General features: G+C 37.7%; 2 protein-coding genes across 12 annotated transcripts in view; one reads left to right on the top strand and one right to left on the bottom strand.

Annotated features, from left to right (window-relative positions):
- Positions 1-205: 205 nt before the first annotated feature.
- The window catches only part of SEC11A (SEC11 homolog A, signal peptidase complex subunit), a 37,155-nt gene continuing 15,364 nt past the window's right edge, over positions 206-21,996 (top strand). The window contains exons 1-2 of one of the 3 annotated variants that reach the window (XM_007479220.3): positions 206-542; positions 13,551-13,660. In XM_007479220.3, coding sequence (XP_007479282.3) covers positions 264-542; positions 13,551-13,660 — 389 coding nt within the window. In that variant the 5' untranslated portion in view covers positions 206-263. Of the gene's footprint in view, positions 695-13,550; positions 13,661-21,996 lie in introns of all 3 variants that reach the window. The other 2 variants (XM_056805594.1, XM_016428225.2) reach the window with 2 other exon arrangements.
- LOC103096863 (trichohyalin-like) overlaps positions 21,013-21,996 on the bottom strand; it is a 60,052-nt gene continuing 59,068 nt past the window's right edge. For all 9 annotated transcript variants that reach the window (XM_056805545.1, XM_056805584.1, XM_056805553.1 and 6 more), the window contains one exon: positions 21,013-21,412. The gene's annotated coding sequence lies outside the window, so the exon portion shown is untranslated. The remainder of the gene's footprint in view (positions 21,413-21,996) is intronic.

Here is a 21,996-nt window from a genome sequence, read left to right as displayed (position 1 = left end):
AGCTCCCAACTCTTATCTCCTATCCCCAAGGGTCTGGGTGCTAACTTTAAGTAGAACCTCCCGGAACATTTCCACCCAACACAGGTAGGTAAGGGGCGAAAAATGCATGGCCCCAGGCTGAGTGTAGAGCGTCTCTCCCCTCAGCCAATCCGAGAAGAGCTGAGAACAAGAATGAATCCTGCTGATTGGCAAAGCCAGAGAAGGTGGGGCAGACTTCCCGGCAACCAACTTTTCTCTGTCCACAGACTCCGACTGACTCTTAAATGAAAGGCGGGGCCTTGTGGGTTTGGTTCCCGGGTGGGAGTGGCCTGCGTAGGGCTAGGTCGCACGTTCTCCCCGTTTTTCTTTGTCTTCCTCCCCCGTCCTGCAGTGCGGGGTGGGCCCGGCAGCCCGGAAGCGGAAGTGTGGGGCACCCAGGGTGGGGCGGTCCTGAGTGTGTACCGCCTACACGCCGGTCCGGCCGCTGCCCTCGCTTCCGTCCCGCCCGCGCCATGCTGTCCCTGGACTTCTTGGACGATGTGCGGCGGATGAACAAGCGGCAGGTGAGGCCGGCCGGGTCCCATGCCCCGGGGCCCGCCTTCCCCTTCATCCCGCCCCTCGTCTGCTCCAGCTGTATCTCCTTTCCTTTTCCCGATCTCTCCCCTACCTTTGGGCTGCCCGGGGCAGGGCCGACCTTCGGCCTGGACGCCTGAGGGTAAGAGGCAGCCTGGAGACCCCTAAAGTCGGACAGGGGTTAGGCTCTCTGCGGCCTGGCCTAGTACTGTCTCGGTGGGGCGGGAGTCCGCTCTCCGTTGCCCCCTAGTTGAGACACCCATGATGTGGAATAGTGACCCGGACATGGCAGCAGAGGACCTGGGTTCAAATCTTGGCTTTGTTCCAGTGTGACCTTGGGCAAGTCACTTCACTGTGGGTCTCAGTTTCTTCGTCTGTAAAATGAGAAGACTGGATCAGGTGGCTCCTAAGATTCCTTCCAGCTCTAACATTATACGATTCTATTTCAGGTTCTGAAATCCCCAAACCCAACTTTCTCCACTTCCTCGGGGTCTTTGGGTTTCAATCCAACTAGTAAGGAGGGCATTGAAGTGGGCTGGTCTAGAGACTCCTCCAAGTGGGTGGATATACCTGGTTGGATCGTCCCCACATCCCCTTCCCAAGAGCATCCCGGAGCCATTGGCCATAAGATGCTTCTACTTATTTTGGCTTTTCGAGGCCTTTGGGAATGCTGGCCCCAAGCCCAACTGCTTTGCAGCATCCCTTCTGCTGTGGCATCCGGTGCAGGATTCAGGGGATGCCCCCGTGTCCTGGGCACAGCAGAAAATTTAAATCCTTCATCTGTGACAAAATAGCAAATCCTTATTCAATACTGGTCCACTGGATCTGTGCATTATGCAGTATTTGAAATGCCATATAGTTATTTACACATGTATCTCAGCTGCTTTTAAGATTCAGAGTTGGAGCAATATCAAATGTGACCTTGTATTCTCTTGGAGATAAATACAGCAGTTTAGAAAGTCCTCAGGTACTGTGTTTCAGCTTCCAAAGATCTTGACCTTCGGCTTCCAGATTACAAGCTTAAATTCTTCCTTTTTGTCTAAATGATAAGACTTCACTCAGTATTGATCTGATAGATAGAACTTTCTACTGGATGCAGCTATCAAAGATGATTAATACTGGTGTCTAAAGCTCACAATCATCAAGCCATGATAGTGTTGACTTTTTTTTTTTTTTTGCTTACAGCAAACCCATTAATATATTATTAGATTGGGTTCCAGAACTCAATGTTGAGGAACTTGGATTTATCACTATTAATGAAATCATTTCTGCTTTCTTGTTTCTACTACTATAACATTTTGTAGGAAGGGGAAAAACACTTTTCAGTTTTCCTTGGATTATGGAAGTGGGGCAAGAAGTTCATCTGGCTTGATCACAGATCTAAGAAAGGTTTTAGTTTCATCTTCTGTTCTTTTCTCTGTCCTAACACTCCCAGTTGATAGGAACCCAAATCCTATTTTTAATCTTTCCTTCTCCCCACTGATCCCACCCCATAAGTAGGTTTCTTTTGCCTCCTGCTGCACCATAATGGCTATACTTGCTTTCAGACTAGCCACCCACAGATGGCTTAAAATTTCAGTTGTACCTATGGACATTGCCAAGAAATAGTTAATACTACTAACTACTAAAAGGATCCTTCAAAAGAGGAAGGACAAGGAGAAAACAGTGTCCTGATTATCAGGATTGTAAACTTTTGTGAGTACCTGCAAAATGAAGTCATTTTTATATGAGGTCAGAAGAAAGTGTTGACACAGACAACTGATTTTTTTTTTCAACTCTTACCTTCCGTCTTGGAATCAATACTGTGTTATCTGTTCCAAAGCATAAGAGTGGTAAGGGCTAGGCAATGGGGGTCAAGTGACTTGCCCAGGGTCACACATCGGGGAATTGTCTGAGGACAGATTTGAACCTAGGACCTCCAGTCTCTAGGCCTGGCTCTCAATCCACTGAGCTACCCAGCTGCCCCCATAGACACTGATTTTTGATACTGAACAACTAACCAAATGAGAAAGGAGGAAAACTAAGGAGTTTTGTTTGTGTTGATTATGTAAAGCACATAAATTTGCATAATTAAATTATTTGCATTTCATTAAACATAGGTACATTAAGGACTTAAATTTTTTTTTTATTATGATGCTAAACTATATTCTGCTCTCATAGTTTGCTTATGTGGCATGATGGCCAGCTTAGCACTTAAATAAAAGGAAACACAGTCACTAAATTGGTTTCAGTGCCAGCATACAAGGTAGATTGATCTCATCACACCAAGAAACAGGGAGTAAGGAGTCTAGTATTGGGGGGTGGGTGTTCCATAATCTGTCTTTGTACTAATTGTCTAGTTTAAATGAACCTCTTATCATAGGCAAACCAATGTATTTACTTTCGGGTCATTTCTCATCTTTTTTTTTGTTCTCTGCATTTTCTTATATAACTCTGAGAAGCTCTCTCTGATCCTCTCCAAAAATTATTCAAAGACTTTTCATGACTACCTCAACCCCAAATGAGCCCCTCTTCTTACACTTATTGTCTATGAGACATTTTATTTTTACAGTTACTTCATTTGTCTTTTCTCTTAGCCTAGTTCTTTTAAGGGTAGAGGCCCCTCAGCTCAATGAATTGAAAAGAGTAGATGATCAATAAGTTTATTGGTTGGTTTTTGTAAAGGAGTCATATGGCATGAGCAGAGAAGTATTTCACCTCTCTTCTTAGCTTTTTTAAAATAAGCTCTCTACCTTACAGTATGGCTTAATAATGTCATGTGCTTTCATAGATATGATATAAATATCATAAATATCTATGATCTCATTTTTTTAAAACCTTAATTTCTATCATAAAGTTGATACTAAGTATCAGTTCCAAGGCAGAAGTAGGTAAGAGCTAGATAACTAAAGTTAAGTAACTTGATCACATATCTAGGACATATTTGAGGTCCAATTTGAACCCAGGACTCTGTCTATGCACCAAGCCACCCAGCTGTCCCCTGTGATCTCATTTGAAAATTTCTCAAAAACTGGCCTGGAAATTCCCAGAAATTTAGGCAATGTATTATTAAATCAACATTCTAAGTATATTCAGAATTCTCCAACCCATAATTTTCCTCTAGGCCACCTTTTTTAATGCATGAGGAGCAGATAACCTATCATATATCATCTGTTTCCCAATCCTCATAATGTTATATGACCATACTTCCTTTGCAACCATTTCTTAGCTGGAAGGGGAAGTGAAGATGTGGCAATTTGGACAATAGCATTTCCTCATGTGCCTCTTAGTACTGTGGATTATTAGTAATGCATAATGGCAAAATTAGGGCTCCTACAAAATTAAACTCGTCCAGGACCCTTGATACCATACCACTTTAAACATAATTTAAAAACTACTTTTTGAGACGTTATTTGCCCTGGCCAATGACCATTGAGAAGTTTTGTTGAATTTCATCTACAGATCTATAAAATGTAATTCCAAAGATTGTTTGATTTTAATTGGATTCTATAATCTTTTTTAGATAAACAAAAGCAATAACATTCCAGTTGTTCTTCCTAACTTGTCATGGATAAATTGAAATAGTACATTTTTTTTCTGCTTTAATGTGTATGCTTTTGGGGATAGGAAACCTTTAATTCCACCAGTTTAAGAGATACTTCTTCCTATATTAGTGCCTGCCTCTGACTTACATAGTCCAAGAACTACCTGAGACACTGTTTAAGGACTTGACCAGGGTCACATGGCACATATGTGCCAGAGGTGGGACATTATACACTGAAACATGCAGAATATGCTTATAAAATTTTAAATTAGAGTGCATGACTATAACCAGTACTAGAATTGTTTCATATTTTCATAGATATTTGAAAAATGAACCAAAAACCCTCATGTTTATAAAGCAAAACATCCCTAAAGACACATTCTAGAGCCTTTGGGTGAAGAGCTCTAAGTAATTTCCAAATATTCTATTTCAGTATTTTTTAGAAGGGAGGAAATTTAGTACTTCTTTAGCTAGGGGACCAAGTTTAAATCCTTCCTAGCCTTGTGACCCTGAGGTAGTAGCCAGACCGTGATTTAATAGTTTTTGGTCTATATGCCTGGATGGAATTTCCACACCTCAAGTTCCCTACTCTGGTGAAATAGCTCCAAACCCTGCCAATCTCCTTCTCTAAATCCTGAAACAGGCTGAGGCTAGAAGCAACAATTTTGCTGATTTTGAAATAAAAAGGTAGAGTGGTTTAGTTGCAGAGTCCTCAATACTGGAGCTCTTTCCTGCCAGGAGACCTTAATTTGCATTAAAAACTGCAGACCTTTACTAATTTAAACTTTTGTTGCATTTGGGTTTTTCCTCCCTTTTCCAAAGGATTCATGGTAAGGTTCCTTAAAGGTGTACAGATGTCCTACATACATTGATTGAAGATCAATTGAAGATATTGGAATAAGATTAAGTTTAATTTGGAGAATATTATAATATTCTAATTTTTCTTATACTTCAGTAAGTGATAGCTACCTCTGCAAGCACCAAAAGTTTGTTGTGTTTTAACATTTTAAAACACACAAAATAGAACTTCTTAATGAACCATTTGTGATAGAAAAATTTTAAAAATAATTTATTCAAAAATAATGAACAAAAAATTGTTCATTAAACAAGATATCTTTCTTGAAGTCAGGCTTTCATCATTATAAGCATTTAAATTGTACTATTCTGACTTCAAGACTTTCTAGGTGGCTAGAGCTATAGGCTGCCATGCCAAAAAACTAGAGATCTGACCATCCCAAGTTAATTTTTCTACTTTTTTAGTTTGTCTCTTGTGCTATAATAATATCTTTCCCTTTCCTACCACTAATGCTAATTTGTTGCTTCTAATCTAGAGTGGTTTGGGAAATTAGATAACAGTTTGGAATCAGTGTTAAGAATAAAGCCTAAGTGAGGGCCTTCTGGCAGCAAAGTTCACAAGCAGCTTTTATTGGTGTTAGATGCCCTTTTCACTCACTCTTAGGGTGCTTCAAGGTGTCAAATCTAGACAATATACTATATTTCAGATATCACTTATGAGCAAAAAGTATAACATTTTATTCAGTCAGTCAATAAACAGTTATTAGACTCCAACTATGTACCAAGCAAAGATATATAAAGAAGCAAAAGATAGTTCCTGCCCTCTGGGGACTCATGATCTAACGGAAGTGAACAAATATATGCAAAGGAGCTATATTCAGGATAAATAGGAAATAATGAAGAGATGAGAGGCATTTGAATTATGAAGGTTTAAGAAAGGCTTCCTGTAGAAAATAGAATTTTAGTTGGGGAATAGGGAGGGAGAACATTTTATACATGGGAGACAACCAGAGAAAATGCCCAGAGCCTCGACTTAGTGTCTTGTTCGTGGACCAGCCAAGTACATGGAAGAGAGTAAAGTTAAATATACAAACTGGAAAGGTGAGAGGGGGCTAAGTTATGAGGGGCTTTGAACACCAAACAGGATTTTGTATTTGATCCTGGAGATGATCTGATAGGGAGCCAATTGATTTTATTAACTAAGAAGAGAGGATGGCATAGTTGGACCTGTGGAAAATCCCTTTGGTATCTGAATGGCAGATAGATTATGATGGAGAGAGACTTGAGGCAGGCAGATCCACCTCTGGTCCTGGCACCAGTGATGGCAGTATCGTGGGAGTTTCCAATTCTAAGGACTGTGGAAGATGATGATGCCCTTTGCAATAATAGGGAAGTTGGGGGATATATTTCAGGAGAAAGATTATGAGTTCCATTTTGGACATGTTAAGTTTTGTTGGACATCCAGTTCTAGATGTCTGAAAGACAACTAGAGATGCAAGTCTGCCAGTCAACTGACAAGTAAGAGCAGGTAGGTTGATGGTAATTATATCTATGGAAGCTGATAAGATCATCAAGTGAAGTAGTAGAGAGAGAAGAGAAGGAGAACCAGGACAGAATTCTGAGGGACACCCTCAGTATCAGAGGACATAGTCTAAATGAGGATCCAACAGAGGAGACAGATGGAACAGGAACAATCAGGTAGGAAAACCAGGAGAGAGTAGTGTCCCAAAAACCTAGAGAGAAGAATATGGAGAAGAGGGTCATCAACATTATCAAAGTAGATGTGAACAGAGGGCAAGGAGAATGAGGAATGAGAAACGGCCATTGCATTTGATAATTCAGTAACCACAATAAATGTAACATGTAAGGTACTTTATTCCATGTTACAGATAATTACATTGTAATTCTGAATTAGTGTAAGTTTTAGTTCATATTGATATGGCCTGTTAAACCTAGCTTTGTATTATAAATATTTATAGATTTGTCACTTGCCAAATATGTGAAACATTCCATTTACCTTGGGGGCAAAGGGATAGAAGGAGACCAAGAAAAGTAATATATGGAAAAACTTGAAATGTACATTCCAAAGGGACCTTGCAGAAATTTATGTGTCTAGAGTTTGTTACCACACTTCTGTTTATTGGTACAACAAACACATTCTTTTCTGGTTTCTATGGGTGCTTAGGAATGCTGCTTAGGCTGGTCTGGTCTCAAGAAAGCCCAAAGAAATACAATAGAATTGCTTCTATTCAACACTGTTATAATTTGTATGCTGTTGCATAATTTATTCCCCACCAAAGGTCTCCTCTTGGGTCTCATGGCAGTAGAAACAGATTTGTCTGGGGACCATCTTGGCTTCATTTAGAGACCCTCAACACTAGGCTGACTGTAGGATGCTTAAGATCTGTGAAAGGAATGCTCACCCCTACAAAATTATATCAGATTTTTGAAATATTTACATATTTATTTAATCTGTAATTTCTTGGTAGTTTATGGCTAACAAAAACAAAAGAACACTCCATGTTTTCATTTGATCCTGATAACTTTACAAAAGTACTAGAAGTATTATCTCCATTTTACTGATGAAACAATTGAGCTGCAGAGACATCAAATGACTCTTTCAAGGTCACACAGCTAATTAATATTGAAATTGGGTCATTAACTCAGGCATTCTCTTTGTATGGTGCAGAAAGAGCTGGTATGTTGTAATGAAAAGAGGGCTGGCCTTAAATTTAGGAGAAATTTGTTTGAATTACAGTTTTGCTGCTTCTTAGGAAGTCTAGAATTCTGGATTTCAAACTGATAGGATCTCAGAAGCTATCAAGTCTAGCCTTTCATGAGTTAACTGGACTCAGGGCAGGCTCAGGGCCAGAGAGCTAAAAAGGGGCAGCTAAGACTGAAGCTGCCATTCCCTCCTAATTATTGTTCTCCATTGCCCCAAGCTGTTACTTGGCTCTCTTAGAGAATTCTAGTTTCCTTATCAGTAAAATTGGGATAGTGCTTCATTCTTCATTGCCTGTCACATGAAGTATAAGTAATATATAAACCTTAAAACAATACACAAATGTCAGTTATGTAGGAATTAAATTTAGGGGTTTGACTAAAATATGAGAATTCTAAAGTAATATTGTGATCGCCAATTAAAAATATAGCTCAAGTCAAAATGACTTTAATTATCTTTTATTTACAAAGAGGTGGAAAGAGTGAAAGTAGAGCAACATAAGAAGAGAGTATAGAAAAATGTCTAGCCTATCACACTAAATGTTACTTGGATGTGTAGCTCAGCTCTGGCAGAGCTCGTTAAATCTCAACCAGGTGGAGTCTTATGTAAAGGTTCCAGCAATGTAATCTCCAGGAGAAGGAGGCCTCTCCGAAACTAAGGGAAGGCCAGCTACTCACTCACCCAAGACAAAGTGTAAAGGAGAAGATACAAGATCCAAGAGCCAAGGTCTCAAGTCAAAGTCAAAGCCCTAGTCCCAATCCAAAGCCACCTCCAAGAGGCAAGTCACCAGCTGAAGCTCCAAACCAAAGACCCCTTGGACAGGAAGTTCAGGACTTATTATAGTCTTTTTTCCACGTTACTTCCTATTCCTTCCACTTCACAGGGGCCAATCACAGTTTCCAAACTGCCTAGCAATGCCAGGGCGGGCAGTGTCTGTGGGATCCAACTCTCATCCTCTGATGGTATAAACTCTTATCAAAGGATTCACAAGTTTCTGACTGATTGAGTTAAAAGGTTGGGGCTCTCCAAGTAAGTGATTTGTGAACTCCCTTATTTATTGTTAAGTAGGGGTGTTTAAGTTTTTGATTGAGTAATTCAAAATAGACAAAGAGAATAAGGAATTCCCTTTCACAGTTATTTTGCCACATCAGTACTGCCTCTTTCTCTTAAATTCTTTATGTGCTTCAGAAGCTGGTGATACCAAATTAAACTTTTAATTGTTTGTGAAAGGCTATCCATCCACTATCCTGGCTCCTTTCCACCAACCCCAGGAAGAGTAAATAAGACATCTCCCAAGATTATACAGATTGGTAAACATCACTCATATCTGTTATATAATGTGGCAACTGACCTCTCATACTGATCCAGAGCCAGGAGCTAAGGAAGGATAGTGGCCTTTTATGATAGCAAAGATTGAAAACAAAGAACCAGAATGAGGAGACTAGGATTAAAGTATAGACTGATATTAATTTATTATGTCTTCTTTGGTAAGTCACTTTTCCTTTCTGGAGCCTCAGTTTCTTTATAATCTAAAAAGTTTAGATAATTTTTTATGGTCCCTTCTAAAACTAGAGTATCCTGTGATTCTTTTGAAGAAAGGGCGAATATTAAGGAGAAAGAAAGTTCTCATATAAAACTATTTTTTTAAAAACTTGCCTCATCAAATTAATGTCATCTGTTCCAGTTTTTTATTCAAGCTCATAGCTTATATGCAAGTTTTTCAAAAAACTGGCTGCACAAAATAAGTTGCATTTGTACAGTACAGGGTTCCTGGGCTCATCTTCTGGAATGATAAGTGGTCAGAGTAATCCTGAAGATAGAGAAATAACCCTGCCCTATACTTTAAATGATTATAAAGTGTACTATGTAATAGAATTTTAAATCTTCCTCACTTTTATTTTTCCCTCCTTTCTTCCCACTCCATTTATCTTTCTTTTCCTCTCCCTTTTTTCTCCTCCTCCCTTCCTCCTTTTTTCCTTTCCCTTCACCTCCTGGCCCTATATTCTTCATTCCTTTGAGAAAATTATCTTTCCTTATAGATTCAACTTGAGCTATTTATTTTTCAAATCCTGATTTTATACATACATACATACACACACACATATCCCTTCCACAACATGGGGGTTAGTGGCCCTCCATACCAGAGAAATCTGAATTTTCTTTGTCTTTTATGGAGTGTTTATAGTATCTTATATGTATTTATGAGTTACTAAACTTTAAGATATCTCCACATTTCTAGTTTTTGTGTATCCACTGCCTTTCACATTTTTTGACAAGCTTTAACTTTAAAAAAGAAATTATTTCTATTCATCATATTAAAAGATAAAATATATTGATGTTATATAAACTATATGTTTAATTAATGCATTTCTGAGTTTCTAAACCTTTTCCATGTCATCTGCTGGCCTTTTCATGTTTTCTGCAATTTCCACAAAACTTCCATTAGAATTGTCTTAGGAAGCTTCTGAAGATCACCTGGCAAAATTAGGTACCAGAGACTGAAGGGCTTTCTTGAGCTGAAGTGCTAGTCATTTGGACTGTACTACATAGAATACGACTCTGTTGGGGTGGCAGTGTTTATTTGAATGCTAAACATATGTTTGCATAAAAGACTATTTTTACCAAGAATTCACACATGTCAAGCACTCACACAGAGATCAGAAGAAGTGATACAAGGATATTCTCAAGGTCTGAAAAATTTTGGCATTGATTGTGAGACATAAGAGACACTGGCACAGGATCATCTTGTTTAATGTGACCATATCAAAGAAGATACCTGTCCTCTATGAGCAAAGCAAAATTTCAGTAGCTAAAAAAAAAAATGTGAGTTACACAAATTTAGAACATCTCTATTCTAAATGTTCATCCAGTCTATATTTATGGTCATCCTGTGGTGGATCCTATTGAGCTAATAAGCCACAGTCGGACAGACTATACTTTGACCCCACCATAACGATGTCACTTTTGATCCTCTTTTGAGTTTGAAAGACACCAACCAACCTTCCTATTCAAATCTGCCCTGCCTATAACTACCAGACTATTTATAAAGTCACTTTCCTTCCACTTATTTCCTTATTTAAAAAAATACAATGATTTCCTAATTCGTCTTTTAAATCAAGTCCAAGTTTATTCTAGCACTTAAAACCCTGTGAATATTATGGCCTTATTTTACCAAGCTGTATCTTATCTGCCATTGCTTCCCAGCATAAACCTTCTACTCTAATAAAGCTTATCTTCTTGTCCTTTCTTTTCATCCCAATCATCCAGTAGACTCATCCAGTGGTATGCTGAAATGCCCACTGCTTTTTTCTCTGCCTATATTCCTATCACAGAATATTTTAGAGCATTAAAAAATCTGAAAAGTTGTTCTTTAGGCCCTAATTCAGATCCCAACTCCCATTCTGATTGACCAATCTATGTTGATTCCTTCCTTCCTTGTAGGTTTTTTTTGTTTTTTTTTAATACTGTCTTAGTATTGATATTTGGGTTCCAAGGCAGAAGAGTGTAAGGGCTAGGCAATTGGATTTTAGTGACTTGTCCAGAGTAGCATAGCTATGAAGGGTCTGAGGCCAGATTTGAGCCCAGGACCTCCTTTCTCCAAGCCTGGCTCTCTACTTGTACTTAATGGTTGTACTATATAATTAGACTTTTATGGATGGTCTTCTTTTCCCAAAAAATTATTTCATGATATACATCTGATCTCCCCAAATAGATTGTAAGCTCTTTGAGGACAGGGTCTCCCTTTTATGCCAATTTCACAACCCTTCCTATGTATGGAACAATAAAACTTGTTGATTGATTTGACAGATTATAAGTACAAGGTCTGGAAGATGTTCTGGGAATTCATAGGTAAACTGGCCTGAAAGGCTAAGGACAGTGGTCTGAGCTAAATGCTGACCTATCATTAAATAATGATAATCATCCAGAAAGCACCATATGTCCTTGCTACTTGCTGCCTGTTCTCATCTTTCGTTCATTAAAGCAAGTCTCTTAACTTGTGGACCCCACTTTCTTTTCCTGCAACACATGGGGGTTAGGCTTAATTATCCCTAAGGTTCCTTCCAGCTCCTGAGCAAAGGAATTCCAATAGAATTTGAGCATAGGCTGCATTTGTGCTAATGTCCTGCATTGTGGGAGGAGTTGCCAGGAAGGAAAATGTACAGTCCCTGTCCAGTCAAGATCACACATATGCTTATGAAAGATTAAATGACAATGAAAGATAATCATGCAAGAAATGTTAGGAGGGAGTATCATCAATTTTAGATGTGTTTCTCCTTTTCAAGAACCTTAGCCTTTGCAAGTCAAAATTTTTTCATTTATTTGCATTAGTAATATAAACTTGAGGTTCTTAAATGATCGGTTTAGTTTTTCAGCACCTGTTTTTGAAAATAGTTGCACTACAAAAAAATGGATGAAGCTTAGCTTAGATGGGAACACCATCAATGTACATGTCATCCATTATATATAATTCTTAATCATCTTCATTGTAAATAGCATACACTGCCTGGGCCAGGTATGATGCTTCACTAGACCATGTAATAGTCACACATGGTCCCTGCCCCTTGGAAACCTTCAAAGTGAAATCAGTTATGTATGTGATACAGTGTTGAAGGAAAAGCACCACCTAGAAGTCAAGAATTCTTGAGTTCTAGTTCAGGGCCTACTACAGCTTTGTGGACCATGGGCAAATTATTTAACTTTGTTAGACCTCAGTTTCCTTATTTATAAAATTAAGGGAATTGAATAGGGACCAGTTATCTAAGGGAATTAGATCATCTCTAAGACTCTTCCACCTAACAAATTCTAGGATTAAGTGCCAAAGAAGCAGATATTAAGTGACCAAAAGAGGAAAGATATTCTGAAAAGACTTCCCAGAAGTAGCTGGTTGTTGGTTGTTAGGGACTTAAAGGAAATGATGTATCTGTGTTGGTGAAGGCATGGCACAGGTGCCTCAGTGTACCAGAGGGGGCTGCTCTGTTCCCCCTCTCCACCTGAGGACAATTTTCACATGTGCCCTGTGCTCCCCGCCCCTGTTCAGCAGCCCAATGCAAGCACTTCCTCTGCTATCTGGGGGACTTGGGCAACTTGAAGGTACAGTCTGTACACATAGTCTCTAAATGGTTCACCAATGCTGATGTATCTGAATATACATGGAAAATTACAAAGCATTATGCAAATGTAAGGTATCATGAAAATAAACAATATGATCCACAGGGTATTCCAGCTTTAGAGAATAATTGGCACAGAGGTTAAGATACATATTTGGGGTGTGCTTGGGGCATAGAGAATGGCTACTCAGTCTGCTTGAAGTTATAATAATAGGATTTATAAAGCACTTTAAGGTTTGCAAAGCTTTAAAAATATTCTTTTGTCCTCACAACAACTGAGAAAGCAAGGTACTGTTATCCCCATCTTACAGATGAGGAAACTAGGGCTGAAAGAGGTTGAATACTTTGCCCAAGGCCACTTAGCTAATACTTGGCTGAGGCTACATTTGAAAAGAAGCTTGCCTCACTCTAGGTTCAATACCCTAACCACTGAGCCACCTAGAAAGTTCATAAAGAGTACTGATAGGAGATAAACAGTTAAAATGGTAGAGTTCAGGTTTTGGAGAGTTGTGAATGCCAAGGTTTATGCTTTGTCCTGCAATCCAAAGAAGGTTTTGGTGAGTGGCCTGATGAAAATTTGATCTTGCATTGATAAGCAGGAAAGATCTGGAATGAGAAAAGACTGACGGCAGGGAAACCAGGTTAGGAGGCTGCTGTTCTAAATGAGAAATTAATAATGAAGAAAGTGGGAATGGAAATGAAGAATTTTGGGGGAGAAAAACTAGGCAAAAAAAACATGGTTTGTAACTTCAGTGGTCCACTCAAGGCAACTGCTTAGAAACTGAAATATAAGTATGAGATAATCTTTCATAAGCATAGCCATGACTTATCTCATCTCTTGTTTTTACAGCTATATTATCAAGTCCTAAACTTTGGGATGATCGTCTCTTCAGCTTTAATGATCTGGAAAGGACTAATGGTAGTAACTGGAAGTGAAAGCCCAATTGTAGTGGTGCTCAGGTAATTGTTTCTTTTTTTTTTTATGTCTAGAATTGAATCAAATTGATAATCTTACTGGAGAGAAAAAGGTATTGGATAACTAACATATGTTTCACTCCTTAGGGAACCTACCTCTCTTTCCTGCAGAGGGTCTAGATGAAAATTAGTAGCTAGTAATGACTTGTTAGAATTTGCAGCCTTCCTGTATGCTTTCTCTGAAGCCCCAGAGGCCCTGTGTCTTTTCTATATAAAGGCTGCTATTATGTTGTGGGTTTTGTTGGTGTTTTTATACCCTTACCTATGTCTTAAAATCAATACGAAGTATTAATTCTAAGACAGAAGAGTGGTATGGGCTATGCAATCAGGATTAAGTGACTTGCCCAGGATCTCACAGCTAGGAAGTGTCTGAGACTACATTTGAAGCCAGGATCTCCCATCTCCAGGCCTGGCTTTATCCACTGAACCACCTAGCTACTCCCTTATATTGATTTTAAAGGAAGTCTTTAAGAAGAACAGACTTCAAAAGGCTATGTAGCAAAGGTAAGATTCTGAAGTGTCATTTAGTTTACTGCTACTACTGTGTCTCCTAAAACTACTATTTTTATGGAATTCTTAATTAAAAGATTCCATAATGCTTTACTGTCAACAGACTCTTCTTCCTATTTCCCTTATTTAAAAATTAATATTATTCCTGTCCCCAGATTTGCAAGTCAGAATTTTTAGGCTTCCTAATAGATTAGACTAGGAAATCTTATTTAGACCTTTTTAAGTTAAAAGCTTGGGGGTCAGTCTATTTCCATTTTCAGTAACAATTATCCATGTTCTTTGTTAAACCCAACACTCTTTTAAATGATTACTTATGGATCTTAGGATGAGAGATTTAAAATTAGAAGGTACTTTAGAAATCATTTGGTCCAAACCCCTCATTTTACAGATGAGAAAACAGATCCAGAGAAGTGAATGCAGTAGACCAGCTCTCCCTGAGGTCACACAACCAGAACTTGAGTTTGGATCTTTTCATTCAAAATCTGTTACCCTTTCCTCTCTTAATTATTGGGTGTGAACTCAAGCTCTGGCTGCTGATTATTCAGAATTTTTCCTCTTAGACTATTTCCTTTATGATCTTAAACACTAAGGTTAGTAAGTTTTTAACTGAATTCATGGAAAATACCACTCTTGACATGCTCAAATGAATAAATATACCATTTGGGCAGTGTATATATGTATGTTTCATTTCAGCATTTCAGAGTGGTATTTTCTAGGAAATCAGCTTAATAATTACTGATCATATTCCTTAAGGTCATAAAGGAAATAAGCTAGAAGAAATAGTTTCAATAAGTAACAACTCTAGAAAACATATATATTTAGACTATATGTATTTATTTATATTTAGAGAAGGAGAATTTATGTATGTGTGTATATATTTTTATATATATATTATTCTTAGAGTATGTATATAAACATATTAAGAATGTTACTTATTCATATTATTTCTTCTAGCCTATTTCCTTTATGATCTTAAGCACACACCCATAATTAGGCAATGTAAAAAGAAAAGATATCAATAAAAATCTTGTGTATATAACATGCTATTGATATCTTTTTTTTTTTACATTGCCTAAAATTTTCCCTTATCCCTCCATTTATTTCCCATTATAGAGCCAACCCTAAAACAAAGAATTTTTTTTTTTTTTAAACCCTTACCTTCCCTCTTGGAGTCAATACTGTGGATTTTTTTTTCTTTTAAAAAATTCTTTGGGGGGCAGCTGGGTAGCTCAGTGGATTAAGAGCCAGTCCTAGAGACGGGAGGTCCTAGGTTCAAATCTGGCCTCAGCCACTTCCTAGCTGCGTGACCCTGGGCAAGTCACTTGACCCCCATTGCCTAGCCCTTACCACTCTTGGAGCCAATATACAGTATTGACTCCAAGATGGAAGGTAAGGGTTTTAATAAAAAAACAAAAAAGAAAAAAAAATCCAATTATACCATGAAAATAATCTGACATTACATGAAATTCTCCACAGTTTGTAGATACTTCACCCTATGAAGAAGGTGCTGAGATTTGTCTTCTTATAGCTCTTCTTTGGGACAAAGCTTGTTCTATGTAATTTTGAAACATTTGGTTTTAAATTATTTTGTGATGGTTGTTCTTTCCATTTATGTTGTGCTCACTGTATATACAGTATTGTTTTCTGGGCTCTGTCTACTTCACTTTGCATAAATTTGTAGAGAGTTTCTTTGCTTCTCCATATTCATCATATGTGTTGTTTCTTAAAGCACAGTAGTATTCAGTTACATTTAAATCCCACACTCTATTTAATCATTCTCCAATGGATGGGCTTCTATTTAATTTTCAGTTCTTTGCTACCACAAAAAGTGCTGTATGTAGAGCTTTTCTTTTTGTCAGTGACCTCCTTGGGGGTTTGTGGGCAGTATGTTATTTTTAATAAAGTTTCCAATAGATTCTAGGTTCAGTTGTCCATTTGAGTTTTGCCTTCTTAGTTGTGACCTATACTGATTAGAAGTAAAGTTGGATAAAGTGATTAAAGATCTAAGAATTTTTAACAATTTAACAAGCAGGGGACAGAACTGAATAAAGCAGAGGGATTGAGTTTGTAAACAATAGGTACTCTGGAAATGAGAAGAAAAGGGTGTGAAATCTAGGGAAGTTATTTGTAGAGAGGTAACTCCAGATTCTTTGGCATCTAGTACTGTTTCAGTCATGATCCCTTCAGTGAAACTCACATCTTTCATTGACTCTTTCCCAAATATGTATATGTGGACCTGAAAGTAATTCTTTTTGGCTAGAGTGATAGTAATTGAATTGAAAACTCAGTTTAAACCTTTGGACTAAATATTGTTTGTCAAGAGCTAGGGAACAAGCCAGGTAACAGAGACCAGAACATAAGAGCAGAAATGGAAGAAAAGGAGGGTTTTCTAAAATACCACACATCACACTGGTTCATTTTTTTGTTTTCCAGTCAAATTCTATAACAATTTTAATTGCTACTTAGAATTCTACCTTTGAATATATGGATGCTCCTGGCAGATTGCTTTGACTATTTCCTTTCCTCCTGGGGTCAAGTCAGAAAGTTATTGGTCAACAAGACCAACAATTCTTTCTCTTATGATGTGTCCAAAATACAATTCATCTCATCTGTTCTCCCAGAGCTGTTATCTCCTCTAGCCTTCCCTGATTATGTTATCCAAGTTCTCAATCTCAGTCAGGGTTGTTTTCTTCTCTCACTCTTCATTCTAATTAGTTGCCAAGTTTGTTGATCTGCCTCCACAACATCTCAGATATCTGCCCTATAGCACTATCCTAAACCAGACCCGTATCATCTTATCTGGACTATATAATAGCTTCCTAATTGGTCTTTCCTTCTTCTAATTTGTCCTTCACAAGACTACCAGAATAGTCTTCATGACCATTATTATTTCCTACCTTGAAAAATCTTTAAAAAGAGGCTCCCTGATTGCCTCTACTACAATTTTTTTTAATCCTCAACCTGGCTTTTAATATACTTCAGAGTCTAGTTCCAACCTATCTTTGAAGACTTATTTCATATTACATGTTTTTGTATCCTGGAAGGCACTTAATAAATGTTTGTTGATTGATTAATATTATTCCCCTTTATTTTCTACACATTACAGCCAATCTATCCAACTAGCTATTCCCCAGTTCAAGTTCTGGCTTGTTTCCGTGACTTCATATAGGCCAGCACCAATGCCTGTTACTGGCTGATCTCATCTCTGTCTCTTAGAACCCTCCTCATCTATCAATGCTTAACTAAAATTCTACCTCTTCTGTGAAGTCTTTCTTGATGCCTCCCAGTTTTTTATATATATATATATGTGTTAGACTCCATAGTAGAATATGTCTCTGAAGCAGAGCCTGTCATTTTTTGTGTATCCTCTCAGAGCATGTTGCATATAGTAATGTAAATGTACATTTATATACATTACATACAAATAATACATATATATACATTACAAACAAATGTTGGTTGAATTATAAAAATGGTAACCTGAGTTATATCTTAGTTTCGTGTTTCAGACCCATGATGGTCTACTTGACATTAATGCACAGGGAATGTAAAAATGAATACCATAGCTAATATTGTTCCTGTATTGTTTTTAGACATTTTTATTTGGGAGAAGCCTGTAATGATTCTACCCAATTTTAAGCTATACTTGGAAAGATTTTTATAAGTAATTTATTATGGTATATATCAATAGTATCAAAGTCAAATAAAAATGGAGGTTACTAAACGATACATAAGGATCCCTGTGGGCCACATATTGACTAAGAAAATCACACACTTGTTTATAGATTTCTTTTTTTATGATTACATTAACACATTAAAACCAGATAGGAACTATATTTTAATGTGGTTTAGGACACACTCTCCTGAGTGTTTTTGGCTGCATGTGGCCTGTAGGCTGCATGTCTGATACCTCCATTCTACAAGATTCTGAGCTAATGAATGGTTCAGGACCCTGTATACCTTATGAGGTAGCACATTCTATTTTTGAAAAATTCTTATTCTTAGGAAATTCTTCCTTAGTCTGTTGTGCTTAAAATCTGCATCTGTAACTTCTACCATTTGGTTCTGTTGTCTGCATTCTGGAGCACAGAGAATACATTTACTTTTTCTTCAAACCAAACATCCTTGTTTCTTTCAACTTACATTCCTTATATACCATAGTTTTGGGTCCTTTTACAAAGCATGTTGGTCTTCCAATAGACCTATTACGATTTATCAGTGTCCCTTATTTGGTACCCAGAACACACTATCCATATGTCATCTGATCAGAATACAAATGCTCTTTTGTTCTGGACATTATGCTTCTATTAATATAGCCAACCTAAGATCAAGTTAGCTTTTTTTGGCAGACCCTCTCACTGTTGACTCTTATTTAGCTTGGAATCAATAAGAATCTCAAAAGTCCTTTTGCATATAAACTGCTGTCTAGCCATATCTTCTGGGAAATGTTGGTGTTTTTTTGTTTTGTTTTGCTTAATTTAAATGCTAGATTTCACATTTATCCTTACTAAATGACCTCTTATTAGAGTCTATGACGTCAGCTGAATCTTTTAGCTTCTGAGTCTTTCGTCCACCATATTAACTGTCCCTTTCAGCTTTGTCGTCTGTAATTTTGCCAAATGGATCTTCCCAAGACATTGCCAGAAATGTCAGACAAACAGAACAGGGCCATATGGCTCATTCTCCATTCTTTTGAGTCCTTTAATTTAACCTGTTACGATTCCATCTAAACTATTGCTAGCCAGCCCACATTTCTCCATTTTCCCTATAAGGAATTCATGAGAGATTTTGTTAATTGACTTGCCAAAATTCAGATATACTGGGTCTTAACAGATTTTCCTGTTCTACCAGTTTAGTAACTTTGTCAAAAAGGGAAATGAGGTTAGATTGACATTACTTGTTCTTAATGAACCAACACCCTTTTAGTGACTACTTCATTTTTAACAATTCATTATGGGGGCAGCTATTATGTGAAGCCAGGCCTAGAGATAGGAGGTCCTGGGTTTAAATGTGGCCTCAGATACTTCCTAGCTATGTGACTCGGGGCAAGTCACTTAACCTCCATTGCCTAGCCCTTATTACTCTTCTGCCTTGAAACCATTACCCAATATTGATTCTAAGACAGAAGGTAAAGGCTTTTTAAAAAATCAGATCATTCTCCTTGACAGAAATAGGAGTAGATTAGTTCTTCCTCATTAATGTATATTGGACTTATGTTTTCTTTGTTTTGAGGGGGCAGGTTCACTTCAAACATTGCTTTTATAAAGGTTTTTTTTGTTTTGTTTTTGGCAGTTTCTGCAAGTCTCAACTCAGCCTTCATTAGTCTTTAGCTTTCTTGATATGATTCAAGTGCCTTAGCTTAGTGTCAGGCATTTGTAATTGTCCTTAGTATAAATTGCTTCAATAACCTTTGTACATTCTGTTAAAATCTGAGCTCCACAGTGTACTCCCTGTACAACCATCTCTCTAACTATTTTCCTTCTCCCTCCCCCTCCCCCCCATCTTCCTTAGTGGGATCATGCCATCAGAATTTCATTCTTGAGAGTCTTCTATTCCTATTATTCCTATCCCCCTTTGGGCAGTTTTTTCTTTTAGAACTGGAGTTCTTAATGGGCCCATGAACTATATCTATATCTTTATATATTTACTCATATATTTAAATCTATTTCATTATAATTGGTTTCCTTTGTAATCCTATATATTTTATTTTATACATCTGAAAATTTTACTCTGCTATGGGCTTCACCTGTTGCTAAAGATATCCTTGACATAAAAAGTTAGGAACCCCTGACTTTAGAATCAAGCCATTATGCTAGAACTGTTTTTGCCTTAAGCTTTCTGAAATCTGCTTCCCTAAACATTTAAGGTTTAATTTGGACTGTGCCTGGAGCTCTCCTCTTTGTTGGTCACGGTTCTAACTTAACAAGATCATTTTCTCCCTAATTCTCATTAATCTTCCCAACCCACTAGTTCTTTCTTGTAGGTGAGAATAGAACAAATCCACAATTTTTATTGTACTTTCTTTTGAAAGATGAATCTATCACTAGAGAAGGTCCTCAGATAATTGAATGGTTGGCTTTCATTAGATATCTATGGAATGGAGGCTCCCAATAAAGGTCTGTTGTATCCATTAACAGTTTCAAGAGAGGAATTGAGAACTCATCCTCCATTTCTCCTTTCTGGTCATGAGGTAGGTAGTATATTCCTATAGTTCTAATTTTATTTTCATTCAAATATCCACCTCTCCTTCAGGTTCATAGATTTTTTTACACACAGACACACACCCCAACTCTCTCTCTCATCTCTAGACTTAGCTCTCAATCCACTGAGCCACCTAGTCGTCCCCTTCCCTCCCCCACCCCCCCACCCCCAGTTTCTAACCTAGAGATTCTTTCTAGCTTTCTGGTGCTGTTATTCTTTATTCCAACATGTATTGAAGATGTAGTGGTTGAGAGGTTTGATACATCTCAGTTACATCTAGTCTGTATGTTCTCAGAAGATGGCATATCTTTTGTTGTATCAGGTATGCATGTGGCTTCTTTTGTACCCTGTAGCAGCAATTCTCTCTCTGGTTTCCTAGAAACTTCCACTACTAATTTCTTCTGTGGTCCAGTCTTGGCTTTGCACCTGTTGATTCTAGTGAATATTCCCTGGTGTTCTTTGGAGAGTGGGAAGTGTTTTCCTCAGAAGGGCCAAATCTAGCCTCTTTAGGAAGAACCTTGTGATTTTTTTATACAGCAGTATTCTTAAGTTTTATCTTTTCTAGCGTTTACATCTTTCCTCTGTGACATGTTCTTCTGTCATACAACTAATTGACATTGGTTTAATTCCCTTCCAGCTCTTATTTGGAATGTCTTCCTGGTTTGTTTGTTTTTTTGTTTTTGTTTTTTCCCCTCAAGTCTAGAAATTCTTCCTTTTCTCTATTAGGTGAGAATAAAGGGTCACATTCCTCAAAGTGCACTTAACATACATATAGAGATGGTAATTGCTTCTAGCAGGAATACACATAGAGCACAATCACAACAAATCACCTGGATGACACTTGTGGTTAGGGCCTGAGCCAAGTTCTCGAGTAGGTTCACATCCTCTGTGGATCTTCTGAAGACTCCCACAACTCTGTCCCCATAATATGTGCTTGCTGCTGTGGACAGCTCTCTGGGCCAGGCCTTCTTAGATGCTCTCATTATCTGTCTTCAGTTCTGGTCAGCTGTCACATCCTGTAACACACTAAATGAAAACAGTTGAATTAAAAAAAAAAAAAAGACAGTGTTTACTTTGTGCCAGGAACCCTACATTGTCTTTATCTGTGAGGGGCTTGCCTTCTATTAGAAAGATTCCCCACCCCCACCCCAATCAATCTCAGAAATCATGTAGTAGAATATTTAAAGTTATTTCTTTCCTCCAGAATTAAGAGCCAGGTAGGAATCCCTTAAATATTTTAAATGTATGATTTTTTTTTTAAGCATCATAATCTAAAATGTTGCCATTTTTCAGGTAACAACGGTTATTTTCTCCAATGTTATTCCCTTCAAGTCTTCATAGCTCTAGGGGGTTAGAAATACGAAGTGAAAATCAGTAAAGCAGAACTTAAAATCTCTTAAAATGTAATCTAAATTTGTGAACCAGCCTGTTTTGGGTATAAAATGTAACTTGTCAAAGAGCCTGATTAATGATTAGTCAAATAAGCTGTATCAAGCGTGTTTAAAGAGAAATCTTCTTTCCTTAACCAAAGATTTCTTCACTGGAATGAAATAATTAGTGCAGTATAAACACTAGTATTCTGTAGGGAAGTCATGCAGTGAAGGAAAAGA

This window comes from Monodelphis domestica, chromosome 1, assembly GCF_027887165.1.
Source record: "Monodelphis domestica isolate mMonDom1 chromosome 1, mMonDom1.pri, whole genome shotgun sequence".
NCBI lineage: Eukaryota > Metazoa > Chordata > Mammalia > Didelphimorphia > Didelphidae > Monodelphis > Monodelphis domestica.
This window is presented reverse-complemented; position numbering and strand designations above follow the sequence as displayed.